The sequence below is a fragment of the Populus nigra genome, chromosome 1, assembly GCF_951802175.1.
Source record: "Populus nigra chromosome 1, ddPopNigr1.1, whole genome shotgun sequence".
NCBI classification, from domain to species: domain Eukaryota; kingdom Viridiplantae; phylum Streptophyta; class Magnoliopsida; order Malpighiales; family Salicaceae; genus Populus; species Populus nigra.
In genome coordinates, this window is record NC_084852.1 from 28353509 (window position 1) to 28372200 (window position 18692).

An 18692-nucleotide genomic window follows, 5' to 3' on the forward strand; every position below is an offset into this window, starting at 1 on the left:
TAATTTAAATGGCTTGGAAATTAGAAATGTTGGAGAAAAAAAAGTTGTTGCCTTGATTTTCAGCCACCAAAGTGGTAGCTGAAATCTAGACTTAGAAACAACACATTGTTTGTCTTGGCAAATAACGTGTTGCCTGTGTATTTTTTTAGGATAAGGTCATTTGTCCCTTTAAAATATCAAAAAGTAAATAAAAACAAGTCTAAACACACGAGTATGGGCTTGAAAGACCACCCACACATCTAGGTCTATGAGCCAGCACACATTGGCTGGTTTTTTGCCCTATATATATATTGGATTCTCGAAGGTGCAGCAGCACCAGAATTATCTCAACCATCTCAATCCAATGTCTAAATTAAAAACATTACCCAGCACACAGATGGTAAAGTCAAGTTGTCTTTCCATCAACACTCTACAAGTTCTAAGAATATTTTTGGGGTGGTGTGTACGGTATGTGGTAGCGTGGTTACCCATGACGCTTTCTATTTTTCCTCTCTTTTCTTTCTCCTTCTCTTAAAATTTGAGTTGGCCATGTAAATTTCCATAGTGCCACTTAGGTTCTTATTTTATTTTAATTTTTAATTTTTGTTCTTTTTTATTTTATAAAAAAAATTATTTTTTTTAATTTTTTCCTTCGATTCTAATTTTGGATATGTTATTTTTTCAAATTGGTTCTCGTTCATTTAATTGGTTTTTTTTGTTTATTTTGTTGAATTGATTTTTCTTTTCAATTGAAACCTTCAATCAAAATTTTGTTTTTATTTTTTATTTTAATTTTGATCCTCATTATTTTTATTGTTTTGATTTTTTTTTGGATCTTTTTGTTAAATTAATTTTTCTTTTCAATTTCAACTTTTAATAAAAAATAAGATTTATTTTGTATTTCAATTTTGATTCTTGTTTTTTTTAATTGTTATTTTTTATTTTGAATCCTTTTATACAATTAAAATTATTATTTTTCAAATTCACTATTCAACATTTAATTGATTGAAAATTAGACTTCATGTTTTTTTTTCAAATTAGGTGTTTTCGATCCAATGACTTAGATCACGAATTTAAAAAGTTAACGCAAATTGATATTGTTTTGTTTTGTTTTACTTATTTACTTTTTTGCTTTCATTGTTTGACATTGATTTTTTAAAATGAGCTTTGATACTTTCTTTGTTTTTTTATAAAGTTATCTTGATTTCATGACCTAGATCAGAGTTTAGTGGTATAACTTAGGTTGGCTCAACCCTAATTATCAGAGTTACAGGTTTGTAAGGATAACTTGAGGTGACCCGAGCTATTTTTTTTATCCAATCACATCCTTCTGTATTTAATGTGCTGCGAATTGAACTACATTGTTTGTCCTTTTTGGAAAAAAAATCTTTTTTAAGTTATCGTGATTATTTTTTGTTATTTGATCATTCTCATGTCATTATCTATTTTTATTATCTAATTAAAAATAAAATTAACTTACTTAACTAGTCAGGTCTAGATTTGAGTAGATAATTTTTTTTTCTTCTTTAAAAATTATTTGCAATAATTAACATTATTTTTTACATAAAAAAATCTAACCCCACAATGTAGCATGTATCCACACCAAGCGTCTTCGGTATTAAAAGCTCATCCAACACTTATATTATCTTTTGTGTGTGTGTGTGTGTGTGTGTGTGTGTGTGTGAGAGAGAGAGAGAGAGAGAGATCATGCTTAGTGATTTGGACACAATTAAGATGTTGAGGGTGAATATGTTCTGTCAAATTTACTTAACTTATGATGAGATTCTTAAAGATATGTTGTGTTTTTTTAAAATTTATGACAATTTCGTTTTTTATGTTTTTTAGTAAGGCTAGTTTTAAAAAGTTATTAAGGTTAATTAATATGTATTTTTAAAAAAATTATTAGAAAAGGCTATGTTGTGATGAGATAATATTGAAATTAATAAAAAAAATCGACTTATATTGTTTCTTTGTAATGTTTGGTATGGGAGATTATATTAAGGATTTCAGAAGATTTCATGGGTTGATGATAGAAACTGGTTTTCATGCAGAAGTAACCAACAAGGGCCTTGCTCATCTTGTAGAAGCAAAAGATTCAAATGATTCTACTGATGAAACGGGAAAAAACAGTGTCATTGGGGTCTGAGGCCATCTCGTCATGCAGGATAACATGATCCTCGTTAACCTCAGATGTGTCTGACCTAGATGCTCCTAACAGAAGTTTATTGATGGCTGTCTTTGCAGTTTCAACAAACCATTCATCCTCAGGAAGTGCATTCTGCAGAAAAAAGTTGGAAAAATCAATTGCCAGGAAGAATAGCAGTATTCAGTGGAAATGAACTGTGAGTACCTTTATGGGTCTATGCCTCTAGCTGAGAAGGTCATGATCGCTCGAGCAATTATAGCTGATGCAATCTATTGCAGATGAGAGACGAGAGAGAGAACAGAGCGTGATGAAGGAGATGAGAGGCAGAAAGAAAGCTTGGGGACTGTTATTTTTAGGTTTGATTTGGAGTTGGGACTTGAGAGAGATGAGAGGTAGAGATAAAGAGCTGGGTGTTGAACAGGTTTAGTCTAGTTTAATCAGTTTTGAATATTTAAAATCAAAACCAAATTGTAAATTTTTAGGTTTTCTAATATGTTATTTTGTTTTTTTTCTTAGTTTTTTGTTTTTTATTTTCTCGGTTTAATCGTTTTTTTGCTCACCTCTAATTTCCTATAAAAATAATCTTTTTTTGAGATTTTAAGAATAAAAAAATTTGTTCTTTTATGTATGATAAATGCCGAGAATTATATGACTCTCCTGGTTTGGGTTGTTTAGAATGCAATTATAACCCTTTTCCTTTTCTTTTCAAGGGATTAGATGTTTTTTTCTTATTTTTCTAAGCAAGAGAAAGATTTTTATAATAACATTAATAATGATAGTTAGTGTCTTCTTACACTACATTTAATGATAAGAATATCATGTGCTAATAGAAGATGGTCCTGCGTCAATCTATACACAATATTAATATTGATGGGATCATCCCTTATAATCAATATTAATATTGATTGAACACAAGAATGGACTTTAGAATGATCTGCTATGGAGATGATGACCCCATATTCCCACTTCAAGTTCTTGTTCCAAAAGAAAGACCTTAAAGAAGGTTGGGTCTGGTAAGGTGTTAAACCCATAAATATTTGGGCCCGAGGTGTAATTGAGCTCAAAAAAGTTAGGTTCGGCAATGTACCAAACTCGCAAGTACTTAGGTATGGTGCATAGTCAAGCTCAAAAGAGTTGCGTCACTAGCCTCACGGGAGCTTGGTCTTTTGCATATAACCGAGTCCAAAAAGGTTAAGTCTTGGTTTTCTAGCAATACACCAAACTTGCAGGTGCTTTAGATAGATAGCTAGAAAAAAAAAATTACAATATCTTTACCTAACTTTTTAATCCTGAATCCAACCTTTTTTCAAGTCCTTTCTAGTCATGAGATTTTATAAAGAATGACCTCTTGGTATGAAGTATATTGATACATTATATATATTGATACATGTGAGTTTAAAGATATTTTAAATACTTAGGGTGATCATTATTTGATTACTTTCATTGATAAATTTTCTACTTATTCAAATGTTTTTATAATAAAGCATAAAAGTGAGGGTTTTGAAAAAGAAAACTAGTTTCTTTAAAAGAAAAGTTGCAAATAGATTTGATAAAAAAGAAGAAGAAGAAGAAGAATAGTTCAATCAAACAAAATTTTAAGTTCAATCAATTCCTATCTTTTTCTTATTTGAAAGTGTGGTTTTAGTTATTTTTTAAAATATTTTTTGTGTCAAAATACATTAAAATAAAGTTTTTTTATTTTTTAAAAATTATTTTTAAGATTAGTGTATCAAAAAAATTCAAAACATATAAAAAAAATTAAATTTTTATTGCACCGCGTTCGTAAAAGGGCCCTTAGAAGTTCTCAAGAGCACAAAAACTAATAAGCATGAGTTTAGTAAATTAATTAAAATATTATCCTACCTTTCTACTAAGGGCTCGTTTGGGAACGCGGCTGCGGCTGCGTTCCCAAAAAATTTGAATTTTTTTTTACTAAAATTTAATATGGTGTTGTATATTTTGGATCGTTTTGATGTGCTGATGTCAAAAATAATTTTTAAAAAATGAAAAAAATATCATTTGCATGTATTTTGACACGAAAAATTATTTGAAAAGCACTCACAACCACACTATCAAACACGCTCTAAATCATCTTATGATAATGAATATGAATCTACAACTTTATGACGGTATAGGATACCTTGAATAGAATATTTAAAACCAATTGGGTAAAATAGAGACGTCTTGAAATTTCATTTAAAAAGTTGATTTTAATTATTTATTTTTTAGCTATTAGATAATCAATCCCTTTAGTTTTTTTAAATTCAATTTTAATATCAAACTTCCTTAATTTAATGCTTTTTTGTTGTTTCATATAAAAAAATAAATTTCAGGTGGCAAACACATCATCTGCTATTTATTTATTTAAAAAAAATAAAACAAAAATTAAGACAAACATAAATTCACATGATAGAAGGCCCACACATTGTTTTAATGCCCAGACCCTAGCACATTTGGGTTATTTTGTTTTTGTTATTTTATACTTGGTTTAAAAATCTTTAATAAAACAGATCGTTGAACTCAATTAAATTAATTATTCTAATATCAAGTTTAACGGGTTAATTCAAAATATTCAGACTATTATTATTTTTTGTTTAATAATTTTTTTGTCACTCAATTAAAAATAAAATACAATTTCATCTTTTTTTATTTAACTCAAACCTAAAATAATATCATTTCACATTTATTGTCAATCATCTACCTTTGTTATCTCGACCTCACATGTCTAACACAGTTTTTTTATACGAAAAAAATATCATGCGCTTTATTGTCATATAATTAAATAAAAATTAATCTTTAGGATAAAAACATTATTGAAACTGATGACATGCATAAATTTCATAGTGATTTTGCTTAATTAACTCGAGTTTATTTATTTTTTTATCAATTTTATCTTTCAATATTGAATTAATTCATAATTAAACTTTTCAATTTGTTTTTTTCAAGATTATTCCTGCAAGTTTTGCAAATTAGTCTAAGTTAACCCAAGTGGATTAAATATTTTTTTATCTTGATATTAAATTAAAATATTATTTAATTTATGGTTAAACAAGTCACAAATACTTAAATATTTTTATTTTAAGCAAAAATTACTTTTTTACTATAACGTGGCATAGTGATGGCCAATGGGCCAGTGGGAGTGGTAATTAATGGGACAATATCTCTCTAATTAATTTCACGAAACTTAAAATTCTCACAATGGAATGGTGGTATATTAATACTCTTAATAACTTTCTAGAGTTTTTGCCTAAAAAATTTATCCTATACTTTAAAACATATTTTAAAACGTGTGAGAAAATTACTATATTAGTTCTGTGTATATAAAATATTTACACTACAGACTATATTATAGATGTTTAGAGAACCATAAAAGATGTTATTTTTTTATTTTTTATTTTAAAAGCTACTAGCACGTGCTGGGTCAAGATATAATTATCAGACTCAAGACTTAAAGCTTTTGAGTTTAGTATTTGTCAGGCCTAAGACTATTGGTTATGGCATAACCGCTGGACTCAAGAGACTTGGATTTAACATGACTATCAAACCTAAAACACTTAAAATACTCTTTATATTTTTAATATTTTTTTGTTATTCATTTGTTATGGAGTGCGGATGAATACACTAGTAATTAAATAATTACTTGAATATTAAGAAAAGAAAATAGTAATTTCATTAATACCCAACAAAATACAAATAAATCACTATATATATACAGCTAGGGAAATCAATTTTTATTGGGAAAGACATCAAACAATGTCAAAAAAAAAACTTTTAAAATTATCAATTTTTCACTATATATGTAGAAAATTATTTCATCACAAATACATAAATGAGTTTGAGTTACCATAAATCAACAAGAGATTGAGCCAAACTACTACTTACTAGGTCCCATTAATGAAAGATCCAAAATCACTAATCGGTATCAATATCCTATACATTTAGGTAGAAACAACCATCAATCTTGTATTCAAAAAGAGAAAAATCTCAATAAACGTGAAGAATAAATAGTTGACACATGACTACTACACACATCCATGTTTTAGTTTTCGTGATTTGTTATTTTTACATTTTAAAAATATTTTTTAAAAATTTAAATATTTTTTATTTTTTTATTTGTTTCAAATTAATATTTTTTGGTATTTTTAAATCATTTTGATGCACTGATATTAAAAATAATTTTTAAAAAATAAAAAATATTATTTTAATTCATTTCTGAGTAAAAAACACTTTAAAAAACAACACTAATTACACTCTCAAACATACATAAGTATATAAAAAATATTAATTTAATATATTTTTAAATAAAATATTTTTTTAAAATACATCTAAAATTAAAAGCTATCAAACTATACTAATATATGCGTTTTATGTTTTTTATTTGATAATTTTTAGCCACAAGACTTTCATTTGTTGATGGTTTCACCGGAAGTGGTGACCGGAAAATGAAAGTTTAATAATTTCTTTTTTATATATTTTTTCTTTTCTTCTTTATTTTATTTTAAATCACGTGTAGCATTGAATTTGAATATTTTGTAATTTGATCTAAAGGAGTGAAGAAACAAATAAACAGACAGAAGAAGAATCAAATCTTACCTGCAGATATGCGCTTTGGAATTTATCCCTTTTATTTTCAACACTTCTTTTAACAATATTAATTATAAAATACACCTAATTATTAAATTAATAAATTATATGAATATTTTTTTAAAAAAAAAACCAAGTACAACTCTGAAGTATAATATTTTTAATAAAAAAATACATAAAATAATAATTTCTTATAATTTTTTTTATTTTTAATATTATTTTATCAAAATTATTAAAAAATATCTAAATTAAGCTTTTCAAAAAAAAACCAGAGCTTAGCTACCCCCACGTCGGCCACTTTCTGCTCTCCATTGTCAAAATCACCAAACGCATATGAGCTCATCTGGGCCCCATGAAAATGCGGTCAAATCAGTAAGTAGATGTCACTTGGCCGAAATGTTTTTTACTGGAAAAGTATTTTTTTAAAAAATTATTTTTAATATTAATATAAAAAAATAATCTATAAAAAATTAAAAAAATAATTAATTTTTTAAAAAATACTGTTTGCGAAGAAAAAACAAACATAGACGTGTTTGTTTTTATGCTTTTGAAAATTTTTGGTTTTTTTCAAATGTTTTTTTATAATTTTAAATTATTCTTATATCTTGGTATTAAAAAAAAAATAATTTTTTTTTCTGAATCACCGTTATCATCGTCCCCGACACTATTCCATGCTAGCAAAAAAACAGACGTAGGTCCCACTAGTGATGGTCGGACACGAGGGCAAGATTCTGAGAGTGGATGGGATGCTCATGTCATGCTGCTCCTCCCCCTCTTGTCTCTTCAGATTGGAGATAGGAGAGCTGAACGTGGAAGTCAAAATACTTAAGAAGGAAACGGAATGTTTGGAAAGGAAAAGAGGAAGTGAAAGTAGGCAGAAGGGAAGGGAACTTGATGCATGGGCAAATTGACTGACAACAGACAGCAGCCCAACAAGGCATAACACTTGAAAAGGAAACGAAAGACACACTTTTTATTTTTTTACAGGGAAGGAAAGAAAGGCAGAATTTAATGTTTTTTGAGAGATAAAAGAGGTAAAGGGTCAATTTGTGGCGGCAACATCAGGAGAGGATCTGGAGGGCAACAGGACAAGATACAACCTTTTTCCTATTTTATTGTTTTGCTCCTTTTGAGCTAAAAAGTCTTGGGATTCATCTTCTTGTTGCTGCTTAATTGCTTGGAGGATGCATGGATTTATTTTCTAGTATGTTTCAGGTGAGTTTATTATTTCTTTCAGGGCTTGTTTCCTCCGTGTGTGTGTTCGTGTTGTCTGGTTATTTTCATTTTCATGTCTTTTTTTTCCCTTAATGGTTTTGAAAGATCATGGTTTTTCTTTGAGGGTTTTTTTTTTCCCTGTCCTTTTGTATTCGCTTAGCTTAATGGTGATGTTGGGGTTTAATAGGGTTACTATTCTTCTGGGGGATCCAAACAATATGTTTATTTCTATGTAATAATTTCATATTTAGTTTCTATTCACAGTGGCAAACCTGATGGATGGATTTTTTTGGTGCAAATGAGAGAAATACCACTGTGTTTCGTGGTTTTATTGATTTCGTAAGAGGGAATTTTCCCATAGCCATTGTCTTTGGTTTTTTAACCGGTGGAGAATGAGGAATCAGGGAGCTATAGCTATACGGGAGTTTTGATATTTACCATCTGTTTTCTTGGTTAGAAGATCCTAATTCTTGTTAATTCGGTGGTTGGCATGCTCATCAAATATTTGGGACATAATCTTGGAATTAATTGAGAATGATGTTTAATTTTTAACATTTATATGGTATGAAATGCTTACATGTGGAGGAATCTTGTGGATCTATCATTGAAGAATGATAAACTGTATCGTATTTTCAGAACCAAAATAGCAAATGGTGCTCTTGCGTCGCTTATTAGACATTGAAGACAGTGAAAGGTACTCATCTTGTTACCAAATCTTCCTTTCTGTCGACCCGTCTCCTTATTTTTCTTTTTTTGTAAGATGAGGGTAAGCTTCTGGACTTGCAAAAAATCATCATTTGTCGCTCTCGATAATAATAACAATAACAATGAAAGTTTCCTGATTTGTTACTTTCCATATTCCAGTATCGACGAGAAGCCCCTATCAAATGGAGATGTCTATATTGGTAGCTTTAAGGGATCACTTCCCCATGGCAAGGGTAAATATATATGGTCCGATGGAACAGTGTATGAGGGTGACTGGGAAGAAGGTAAAATTACTGGGAAAGGACAGATACTTTGGTCATCAGGAGCAATATATGAAGGTGATTTCTCTGGTGGTTACCTTCATGGAATTGGAACCTTTACAGGACTTGATGGGTCTGAATACAGAGGGGCCTGGAGAATGAATATACAGCATGGGCTTGGAATGAAACGATATTCTAATTTAGATATTTATGAAGGTTCTTGGAAGGAGGGGATGAATGAAGGCTGTGGCAGGTACTCTTGGAATAGTGGAAATATGTATATTGGGAATTGGAAAGGTGGAAAAATGTGTGGCAGAGGGGTTATGAAATGGGAAAATGGTGATGTTTTTGATGGCTTTTGGCTAAATGGTCTTAGACATGGATCTGGAGTTTATAGGTTTTCTGATGGGGGATACTACTTTGGAATGTGGAGTATGGGCCTTAAGGATGGAAAAGGAACATTCCACCCAGCTGGAACTAAACATCCGTCTCTAAGGAAGTGGGGCAGTTCCATAGGCTGTGATGGAATTGGAAGAAATTTGTTATCTCATAGTTCCTCTATAAATTCAGAGGAAGTCAGGGTTCCAAAACCAAATGTCTTGGGCAGTCTATCTAGGAAAATGTCAATCAGTAAAATCTTAAAAGATCCTGTCCGATTATCACAAAGAAATGCCTTACTAGATGAAAAATGGAGTCTTTGTAATCCTTCCGGAGAATTTATATATCGCGAACCATCATGTACGCTGTCCCAAACCTCTGAAGAAAGTCAAAGTGGGGTGCAGAATAACTCTACTGTAGTTTATGAAAGGGAATACTTGCAAGGAGTTTTGAAAAACGAGAAAGTTAGAGGTACAGAGCTATCCCGCAAAACTAAACAGAGAAAAAAATTTCATGTGAAAGAAGCAAAAAGGAAGTCATGTGTGGATATTTTTGAAGGACAACGGAGCTATTATCTAATGCTTAATTTGCAACTTGGTATAAGGTAAATGGATAGACATTGAAGTCCATCTTTCCTGCTTCTATACTTCTTCATCTGTTTTTTACCCTTATTTTTGTTTGTTTCTGGTATCCGTTTTCTGCTTTCAAACTGTTCATTATTTGATTATGACACAATTCTTTAAGCCCTTTTGTAAAACTGGACTAGAATTGACTGTATCACTTTCATCAGAAATGTGCTGCTGCAGCCTGCATGGGCAATGCTTATTGTATTTGCACGTTCTCTTTAGTCTCACAGGTGCTACTGGAAACTAGCAAAATGTGACAGGCTATTGGGAATTGGAATATCTGAGCATTTGATCCATAGTGATATCACTATCCAAGCAACGTTACAACCTATGGGCTTTTAGCATATAAAATTCTTGTTACTAATAAAAAAATGTTATACTTGTTAGTTGGTAAAAGTGTTAATTTAGTAGTCAATATCTTAAAACATTTGACTACAGGTGGATTTTCTTTCTTTGTTTTTTTAGATGGACCATATGTGAAGATTTTTGGTATGATCTCTTTCAGAGCTACTTCAACTATTAAAATCTAAGTTACTTGGTGTGTGCGTGCATGATATCACATCTAGGGTGGAATAAGACATCTTTTTTTTTTTTTTTGTTCCATCATATGCTATAAGTTTCACTCGTAGGAAGTTGATCATCCTAGTTTAAATGGACTAAATTGGTATTTTAATAGTTTGGTTTTTGGCCATGGTTGATAGCTCTTTCAGGCATGTGCATGTTCATTTTACTTTTTAAATAAAAGTTTTCTACTTTTAAATTTTCTTGAACATGTTCTTGCACATTAGCATTCTTGCAAAATATTTGATCTTTAGTTCATAGGTACACTGTTGGCAAGATTACACCAGTGCCTATGCGTGAAGTTCGAGATTCTGATTTTGGAGATCGAGCTAGAATAAGGATGTATTTTCCCAGAAAGGGCTCCCAGTTTACACCTCCACACTATTCTATTGATTTCTATTGGAAAGACTACTGCCCTATGGTCTTCAGGTATTTGTCACCATATGTTTGCATAACTCACAAAAAGAGACATTAAAATAAAAGCAGCACCCATCTTAAATATATGAAAAAACAGCTACATGAGAACTGTGCCATAGGTTTTTAATCTATCCCAAATGACTTCTAGCTGTAAACTGGTGAGCTTGTGTGTTCTTTTTTCCAGCTGAAAAGGAATCATATAACTGTCTTGAACTACAAGAATAGGTCCAAATATGTCTGAGTTCAAATTATACCAGGACCTTTGATTACAGTGACAAAACACTCTTGACCATATTAGGATTTATAGGATATGGCCGAAGCTCAATTCAAAATGAACGAAGAACTGATTACAGTTTCCCTTACAATTTATGAATATGAGTTTCCTGTTTCCTATGACCTTCGTGTTAAAGTTCAGAATGTAGTACCTGGTATATCAGGGTACACCAATAGGTTGTGCCTCTGATCATTAGAAAGAAGTGGATGCCATGATTTTGTTTTTCTTGTGTTCTTCTATTTACATTTTCAAGTAGACATGTTATGTTAATGCCTCCCTTTAGGTTATACTGTGGAAAGAAAAATAAATGTTTTTACCACAAGTCTCCAAGATATTTATGAAAGTGAATGTGAAGAAGAAAGCTTGATATTCAATAATTTTACACGTGAGACGTTGTCAATTTGTGTGGGATTGTCATTTCAGGAATTTAAGGGAGATGTTCAAGCTAGATGCAGCTGATTACATGATGTCCATTTGCGGTGATGATGGTCTAAGGGAGCTTTCTTCCCCTGGAAAAAGCGGCAGTATCTTCTATCTTTCACATGATGATAGATTTGTGATTAAGACATTAAAAAAGTTCGAACTAAAGGTTTGAATTCAGAGAAACTTTCATTCTGAATATAATCTGATCTCTTATTTTGCTCAAAGTTCCCTGTGTTTCTATGGCAACCTGCCTTTTTGAATGAAGTTTACAGTTGTCTAACATCCATGAAAATATGTCATTTCATGATGTGGCCTTGGGTGCCTTATTTGCTAATATTTTAGTAGGATTGAGTATCTGTATGCTTCTGTTTCCATATTCTTTTTGGTTTTCTTTAAATAATTTTCCATATAAGGATCTGTAGATTCTTTATAGTTGAGGTTTGAATTGATTGTTCACATTAAAACCCTCCTAGGAAATGGAGATGCCAAACAAATCCTATTTGATTCTGCACGGACTTTCTAGCAATTGTTACTGATATTTGCCTTGCTTTTAAAGTAAAATCCTCCTGCTAGATAGACATCATAAGCATGCTTTCAATAGGGTTTAAAATACAGAATAAAGCATGAAAAATGTGGTTACATGTTGAGATTTTATTCACAATCATGCTTAAAGATTCTTGTGAAGGATGCCGCTCATTTCTGCATGATTCTGTAAACTTTAGTTTTGTTCAAGTAGACATATTCATTTAGTAGTTGTCAAAGAATCAATTCAACCCAAAAGCTTAAGCTTTTAGGTGAGGTTCCAAGATATGATTTATATTTTTCTTTAACACACCCCCTCAAGTAAAAGCTCTTTGGGCTTGAAATTTGCACAGGCCCACACTATCTTATATTTAATTTTTATCAAATAAATGAGGATGGTGAGATTCAATCTCGTGACCACTTGGTCATCAAGGCTCTGATACTATGTCAAAGAACCAATTCAACCTAAAAGCTTAAGCTTTTAGGTGAGGTCCCAAGCTATGATTTATATTATTCTCTAAGAGTATTTACTTAATGTGTAATAAACCTTAGTTCTAAAGGGAGCTTAGTTCTTAAGGGCTTTCCCTTCATTGTTTTACTAAATCTTAATAAGAGATATTTGGTGGATGATGAAGAGAATGTGATCACCATCCTAGTTAAAGTCTGTCAAAGAGAAGTATGGACTTTCTCAAAGTTATCAAGGGCCTGAAGAGTGTATCTTCTCTTCATGACAGCATAATAGTAGTAGAAAGGAAGATAAATGATGGCTCTAGAGATAGTTTCATGATTTTGATGCATATATTAGGAATACCTTGTCTTTTCTTGCTACCGGTTAATTGGCTTTTTTGATAAAAAAAGTTTCAAGGCGTGGAGACTGAATAATTCATATGGCTTACAAGTAGATGTGAGGTATTTCAGATGGTTAAGCTTTTATATACCATGATTAGGTGAACATTAGTGTGTGCTGCTTTTCAGCATCTGCTTTATTCTATTGGAGACTAGAGTCCAGTTACCCAATGAAGCTGGGAGTTTTTCCCTGGATAAGTAGCAAGTTCAAAATAAACTTCACTAGCATATAAATACATTGGTGTAAATATGGAGAGTTGTCTAGTCAAGCTGATCATTGCTCGTGTTGCATTTTTTTTTTAACCTAAAGATGCATATTATGCATCTATCATTGGGTTCTATTTATGTGTTGTTTGATATTTTATTGGTTTATATGCTATGGGTTAGTGTGATGTGTTTCTATCAAGTTTCATAAGTCATCAAGTTCCAAATATATTTATTTTTGGCAAAAAGTTGCGGATAATAGAAGCCTCGAGGCACGTTTCATTTGGACGCCGATTTCCTCCTATCCAGGTGGTTGCCCATAGGTGTCATGATATAGGTTTTGATGTGTTAGCAATATTGATTTTGCCCTGAAAAATTCTTGCAAGTCCATGTTCTTCTAAAAAAAGGTTACAGAAAAGGAAATTAAGATTTGATAACAGAAGATAAATAATAAAAAAATCTTTTCAAAGAACAATTAATGTTGCCAACAAATGAAATCCTAAAATCATTACAACTATGAGCAGGAGGGAATTTCCTCCAACCCGAATAAGAGGAAACTATTCTTTGTCTATATTTACATCTTTGAAAAAATTGCTAGGACTTGCCAACTCTCCTATAGACCAGACAAATAAATGCACAAGACATGGATGGATTCATACATCATTATGTAAGGTCAATTCACTTTTTATACATGTTCATTTCACTATCGGCTTACTTTATGGGTGAGTTCATAGACTGCCTGACAATTTCTCCTTCTTAGGACCTCTATTCCAAAAACCATCTAGTGTGCACCTTAAAGTATTATTTTAGTTCCGTAAGGAACTTCTTGACGGTGGACAATGCTAATCAGAACTTTTATCTTCTTGATAAATGGCTTGTTTATTTGCCTCAATATCAAGCTTGAAGAGGTCAGTTGTGTATATTTCTTAAACTAATCCGTGTATAAATCAAGACTTGGTTAATAAAACTTGATTAGTGAGAAAACATTGCATATAAAAATGGGATACATTTAGCAGATGTATCTCTACAAAAATAAAGGCACACATAGGAGTATGGTTCTATTCTCTAAAAAAAAAAGGTCCACCAACCAAAAGTTGCAATGTAAAAATCTCCAGGAAAAAAAGGGCTTAATCAACATAGTAGAATTGCACTTTAACCATTTGATCCAAAGTTCTTCACTAGGTAATTTTATCATGTTGAAAGTTCTGCTTACATGTTCAGGTTTGATTCTAATGAATCTCCGAGCCCTAAACTGTAAAATATTCTAATGCACTCTCTAGGTGTTTTTATGAAATGGAAAGTTGTAATTTTAACTTAATTTTGTTTTCTTAATCAAAATAGTATTATAAATGCATGTATGGTCTTCTTTGTCTATACAGACCCTTCTGCAGATGCTTCCAAACTATTACATTCATGTAGGGAAGTATGAAAATACACTCATCACAAAATTTTTTGGGGTTCACCGAATTACAGTGAGAGGTGGGAGAAAGGTATCTGCAGCTTTCATATGCCCCTATATTACTTTCTGCCATTCCTGTCACTTATGTTTAGTGAGGGTTTTGTGTTTCTTATTCTTTATAGGTACGTTTTGTAGTCATGGGAAATATGTTTTGCACAGAATTGAGAATTCATCGTCGCTTTGACCTGAAGGGGTCAACTCAAGGGAGATACACAGATGAAGATAAAGTTGGAGAAAATACCACGTTAAAAGATCTCGATCTAGAATACGAGTTTCTTATGGACAAATTATTACGAAAATCGCTTTTCAAGTAAGTTCTTTTGATTTTCTATCATCCATGTGTTGACATCATTTGTTTTCTTATCTCTAACTTTGGATTATGATGTTGCACTAATGTGAACTTTGTTGTTAAATCTGCATTCTTTTCTCAGTGATTGTTCAATACAGCAACCTAGGTATTCCCCAACATAATCTTTCTCTGTATAAATCACTTTTGCCATGTTGATCTCAAGTGGGAAGTAACCTCAAACTTTGCTATTCATTTCATCTATGCATAGGTGTTCAGATAAGATTAGAAAACATGTAGATAGGATAATGCATCTAATGCCACTTGCAATTATTATGCGAAGTCCCAAGACATATAGAAATTGAAGAAGTATGCTTCTTCATATGGTATTCTCATCGTGAGGTTCTGTGATTTTCATGTGAACATTAGTTCTCTTCCAATGATTGTTGTTCGTACTACAGGTTGACTATCATTCAAAATGAATCCATAAGAATATCATTCTTTAGTAGTAATTGATTTTCTGACCAAGCCTTCTACCTTCTAATTGTTAGTATAAATATTTTTCCTCCTGTGCAGGCAACTCTCTTTGGACTGCAGTTTTTTAGAATCTCAACAGATAATTGATTATAGCCTTCTCTTGGGATTACATTTTAGAGCACCTGAACAGTTGAGATCCATCTTAGAACCTCCAGCTACAATGCTGAATGATGCTGTTTTACCTGTAGATGGTAGGTGTTCCTCCAATACAAACACCTTTTTTAAATCACATACCTAACTGAATTTAAGTTCTAATTGCCTCTTGATTTTTCTGTAGTTTCTAATGGTCCATTAAAGTGTTAAATTGTGCAGGGAGTATCATATCTCTCTTGTTATATGTATTTATGAATTTAGGATAATTCTAACCACTACAGTTTCACCATAATAAAGTAAAAAAATGGAGTCATCTGCAGGAAATGTTGAAGGATGATTAATTGATCAAGATTTTGCTTCAAGGTATGTTGCAGATAAGAGTTGAATTTACCAGAAAATAGTTTTCTGGGCAATCACTGTTGCATTATGCCAGTTGGGAAATGTTTATGCGACAGTATAGAATTCCAGAATTGTCTACAAAGTGAAGATGAGAAACATTATCTTGACGTGAATTCTTAAGTCTGTGGTTTGGTTCTTACACTGGAACTTGGATTGATGAATTATTCAGAGAGGAGCAAATATTTACTAAAATTAAGTTTATGCCTTTTGAGGGTTAACACGGGTGGTAAGATGCTTTGACTAGTTGTGGCAAAAATGGTTCCAATAAACCAAGCCTAGTGGCAGTTAGTTTGGAAAAGCAAACCAAGAGTGGTCAGACTGGGATAATAGGTAAGTGAGAAATTTCATCTGTGGACTACAGTATGTTGTGGTTTGGGTACCCTCCTTAACCTGACCTTCATCCTCTAGCTGACTTGTGCAAGTGGAGTAGAAAGTGTACATTTATTTATGCCTTTGTGGATGGTGAATTTGGGTATGCCTTTCAAAAATGCTATATTAGATTATTTGTTACTTGCAGTTAAATAACTCGTGGTTTTGGTGTGTAATCTTTACATCGTTTTAAATTAGATTAAGAGTTTACCAGGTAGTTTCAAGATTTGGAATCCATTAACAACATTTTTCATATCATCATCGCCGTGGCAACAAAAAATATGCATAGACTTTGGAGGAACATCACCTATCTTCTTTCTTATAGTGTCTGTGCATGTGGCCATGTTTATCCAGTACATGGCACCTCATTTTTGCATCCACCAGGTATAAACTCGCAAGGGCATCTCTCGACTCCTCCAAAAGGCCTTCTCCTAGTGACCCATGAACCCGGCTTTGTGAGCACTGCACCAGGACCTCACATCAGAGGAAATACATTGAAAGCATACTCTCTTGGTGAGAGGGAGGTTGATCTCTTGCTGCCTGGCACTGGAAGGTACCTTTTCTAGTTACAACCTTTTAATGCCAATAGAATGAGATTTTCCGATGCTAAGCTGGCCAATCGCACCTGGTATTATGAAGGGTTTGAGTTAGCCTTTTAAGCTATTTAAACATTTAGAGTTATGTTTATCTTTAGCACCCTCAGTATAAATGTTGCTTTGCCCCTCCTGGGTCTCATAAGTTATTATGCATATAGAATTTTATACAACTACCATGAACAGTATATGTTTGACTATCTTTTTAGTCTTTTCCATGCCTTCATGTGAAAACGTTTACATTTATGGAAATGATAAGCAAATCTGCTAATAATTTACCAAACATATTTAGCTGAGATATTTCAATTTTAGATTTTATCACACCATATAATAATTCAGTTGAAATTTGAAGTCGTGGCAGTTTCTTTGATCTAAGCTCACAAAACAGTTTTTGTTGGACCTAGTTATGAGCATTCCTTCCTGTTAATTCTATCAGCTCATCCAAACAGTTTTTGAACTGCTATGATGTTCGTCTGCTGATATCTGATTTCACCATATTCTTCCTTCTGAAGATTGATTTTTGACTTGAACTGTGACCATTTTGGCCGTCTTCTAAATCATTATACCATGCAAACTTTCATGGATGAATTTAAACTTATCGTTTTATATTCTAGCAATCTAAACACGATAATTTCAGCTGTGCTCAGCTTGACATTTCGAGATGTTGTCAGTCGATAGGTTCACTTACATATCAAGCAGTAGATAGGTAAACTGTTGATTGATTGCCGTGTGATTAGGTTGCGGGTGCAGCTAGGAGTGAACATGCCAGCTCAGGCTAGCCACAAGCTGACACGGGACGAGGTTGATTCAGCAGAGATTGAACTTTTCGAGGTTTACGATGTTGTTCTCTACATGGGCGTAATAGATATATTACAGGAATACAATGTGAAAAAGAAAGTTGAGCATGCTTGCAAATCCTTAAAATTTGACCCTCTGTCGATTTCTGCAGTTGAGCCCAAATTGTATGCAAAACGTTTCCTCAATTTCTTGCACAAAGTTTTCCCAGAGCAGCCATGAAATTGAAAAGAGCTGCTCCTGTTTATTAGCTACCATAGATCCTTTGGCAAAGGTTTCCCTTTCCTGTTCTGTTGTTCCTCTTTTCATGTTCATGTACTTATTTTGGTGCTTGCTTCATTACAGAATTCTTCTGTGCAATCATTAATTTTATTTGTGAAATAACGTAGCCATCAAATAAATTTAAGCTAGAATTTCTTGTTGATTCAACGCCTAAAACCTAATTCAAGCAACCCACAAACCATCTCTCACATGATTATCATAATTTTCATCCAGATTAACCACTGCCTCAACTAGTGCGTCAAGTAAATCTTCTCATCATCATTGTTTAAATTCAGATAATTGTTTCTCACCGTCCTTGTCCTGGCATCACCATCACCTCTCATCACCTTCCTCATCGCCATCGTCGTTGCATCGCCATCACCTCCTTGTTGCCTCTGACGGAACCCCCCGCTACAAGCCACGAGAGAGAGAGACGGGACATTAGAAAGAATCTTTTCTTGGGCTTGGTAGGTAGTGTTATGGTCGGCAAGTGTACGAACATCTTCAAGTTGGTTTCACGTGAAAATGAGACGACATTGTTGGTCTGGTGGGATGCATGCCTTGTCTTGGATTTTGGCTTCCACATTATAGATAATGTTTGAAGATTCAGAGTTTGTTGTAACCTGATTTTTTATTTTAATTTCTGAAATATTTTTTCAAAAATCCATAAAGAAAAAAGCAAAAATTAAAAAGAAGAAGAAGAAGAAAGATTGGGGGGTCGAATGATAACTAAAAGAGGAAAGGACCGAAATAAAGTTCC

At 32.3% G+C, this 18692-nt stretch overlaps 1 protein-coding gene across 3 annotated transcripts; it reads left to right on the plus strand.

The window, feature by feature from the left end:
• Positions 1 to 7366: 7366 nt before the first annotated feature.
• LOC133669216 (phosphatidylinositol 4-phosphate 5-kinase 8-like) lies at positions 7367 to 17962 on the plus strand. 3 transcript variants are annotated; one of them, XM_062089271.1, is made up of 11 exons: positions 7367 to 7924; positions 8561 to 8618; positions 8789 to 9871; positions 10359 to 10382; positions 10716 to 10883; positions 11569 to 11734; positions 14520 to 14630; positions 14722 to 14909; positions 15462 to 15613; positions 16668 to 16836; positions 17614 to 17962. In XM_062089271.1, exons 2-11 carry the CDS (start codon positions 8575 to 8577, stop codon positions 17891 to 17893), a joined length of 2385 nt encoding a protein of 794 aa, XP_061945255.1. In that variant the 5' UTR covers positions 7367 to 7924; positions 8561 to 8574; the 3' UTR covers positions 17894 to 17962. The 3 variants fall into 3 exon arrangements, with proteins under 3 accessions (XP_061945255.1, XP_061945271.1, XP_061945263.1); XM_062089279.1 differs by lacking the exon at positions 10359 to 10382 and having other exon boundaries at positions 7368 to 7924; XM_062089287.1 differs by lacking the exons at positions 10359 to 10382; positions 10716 to 10883.
• Positions 17963 to 18692: the final 730 nt, after the last annotated feature.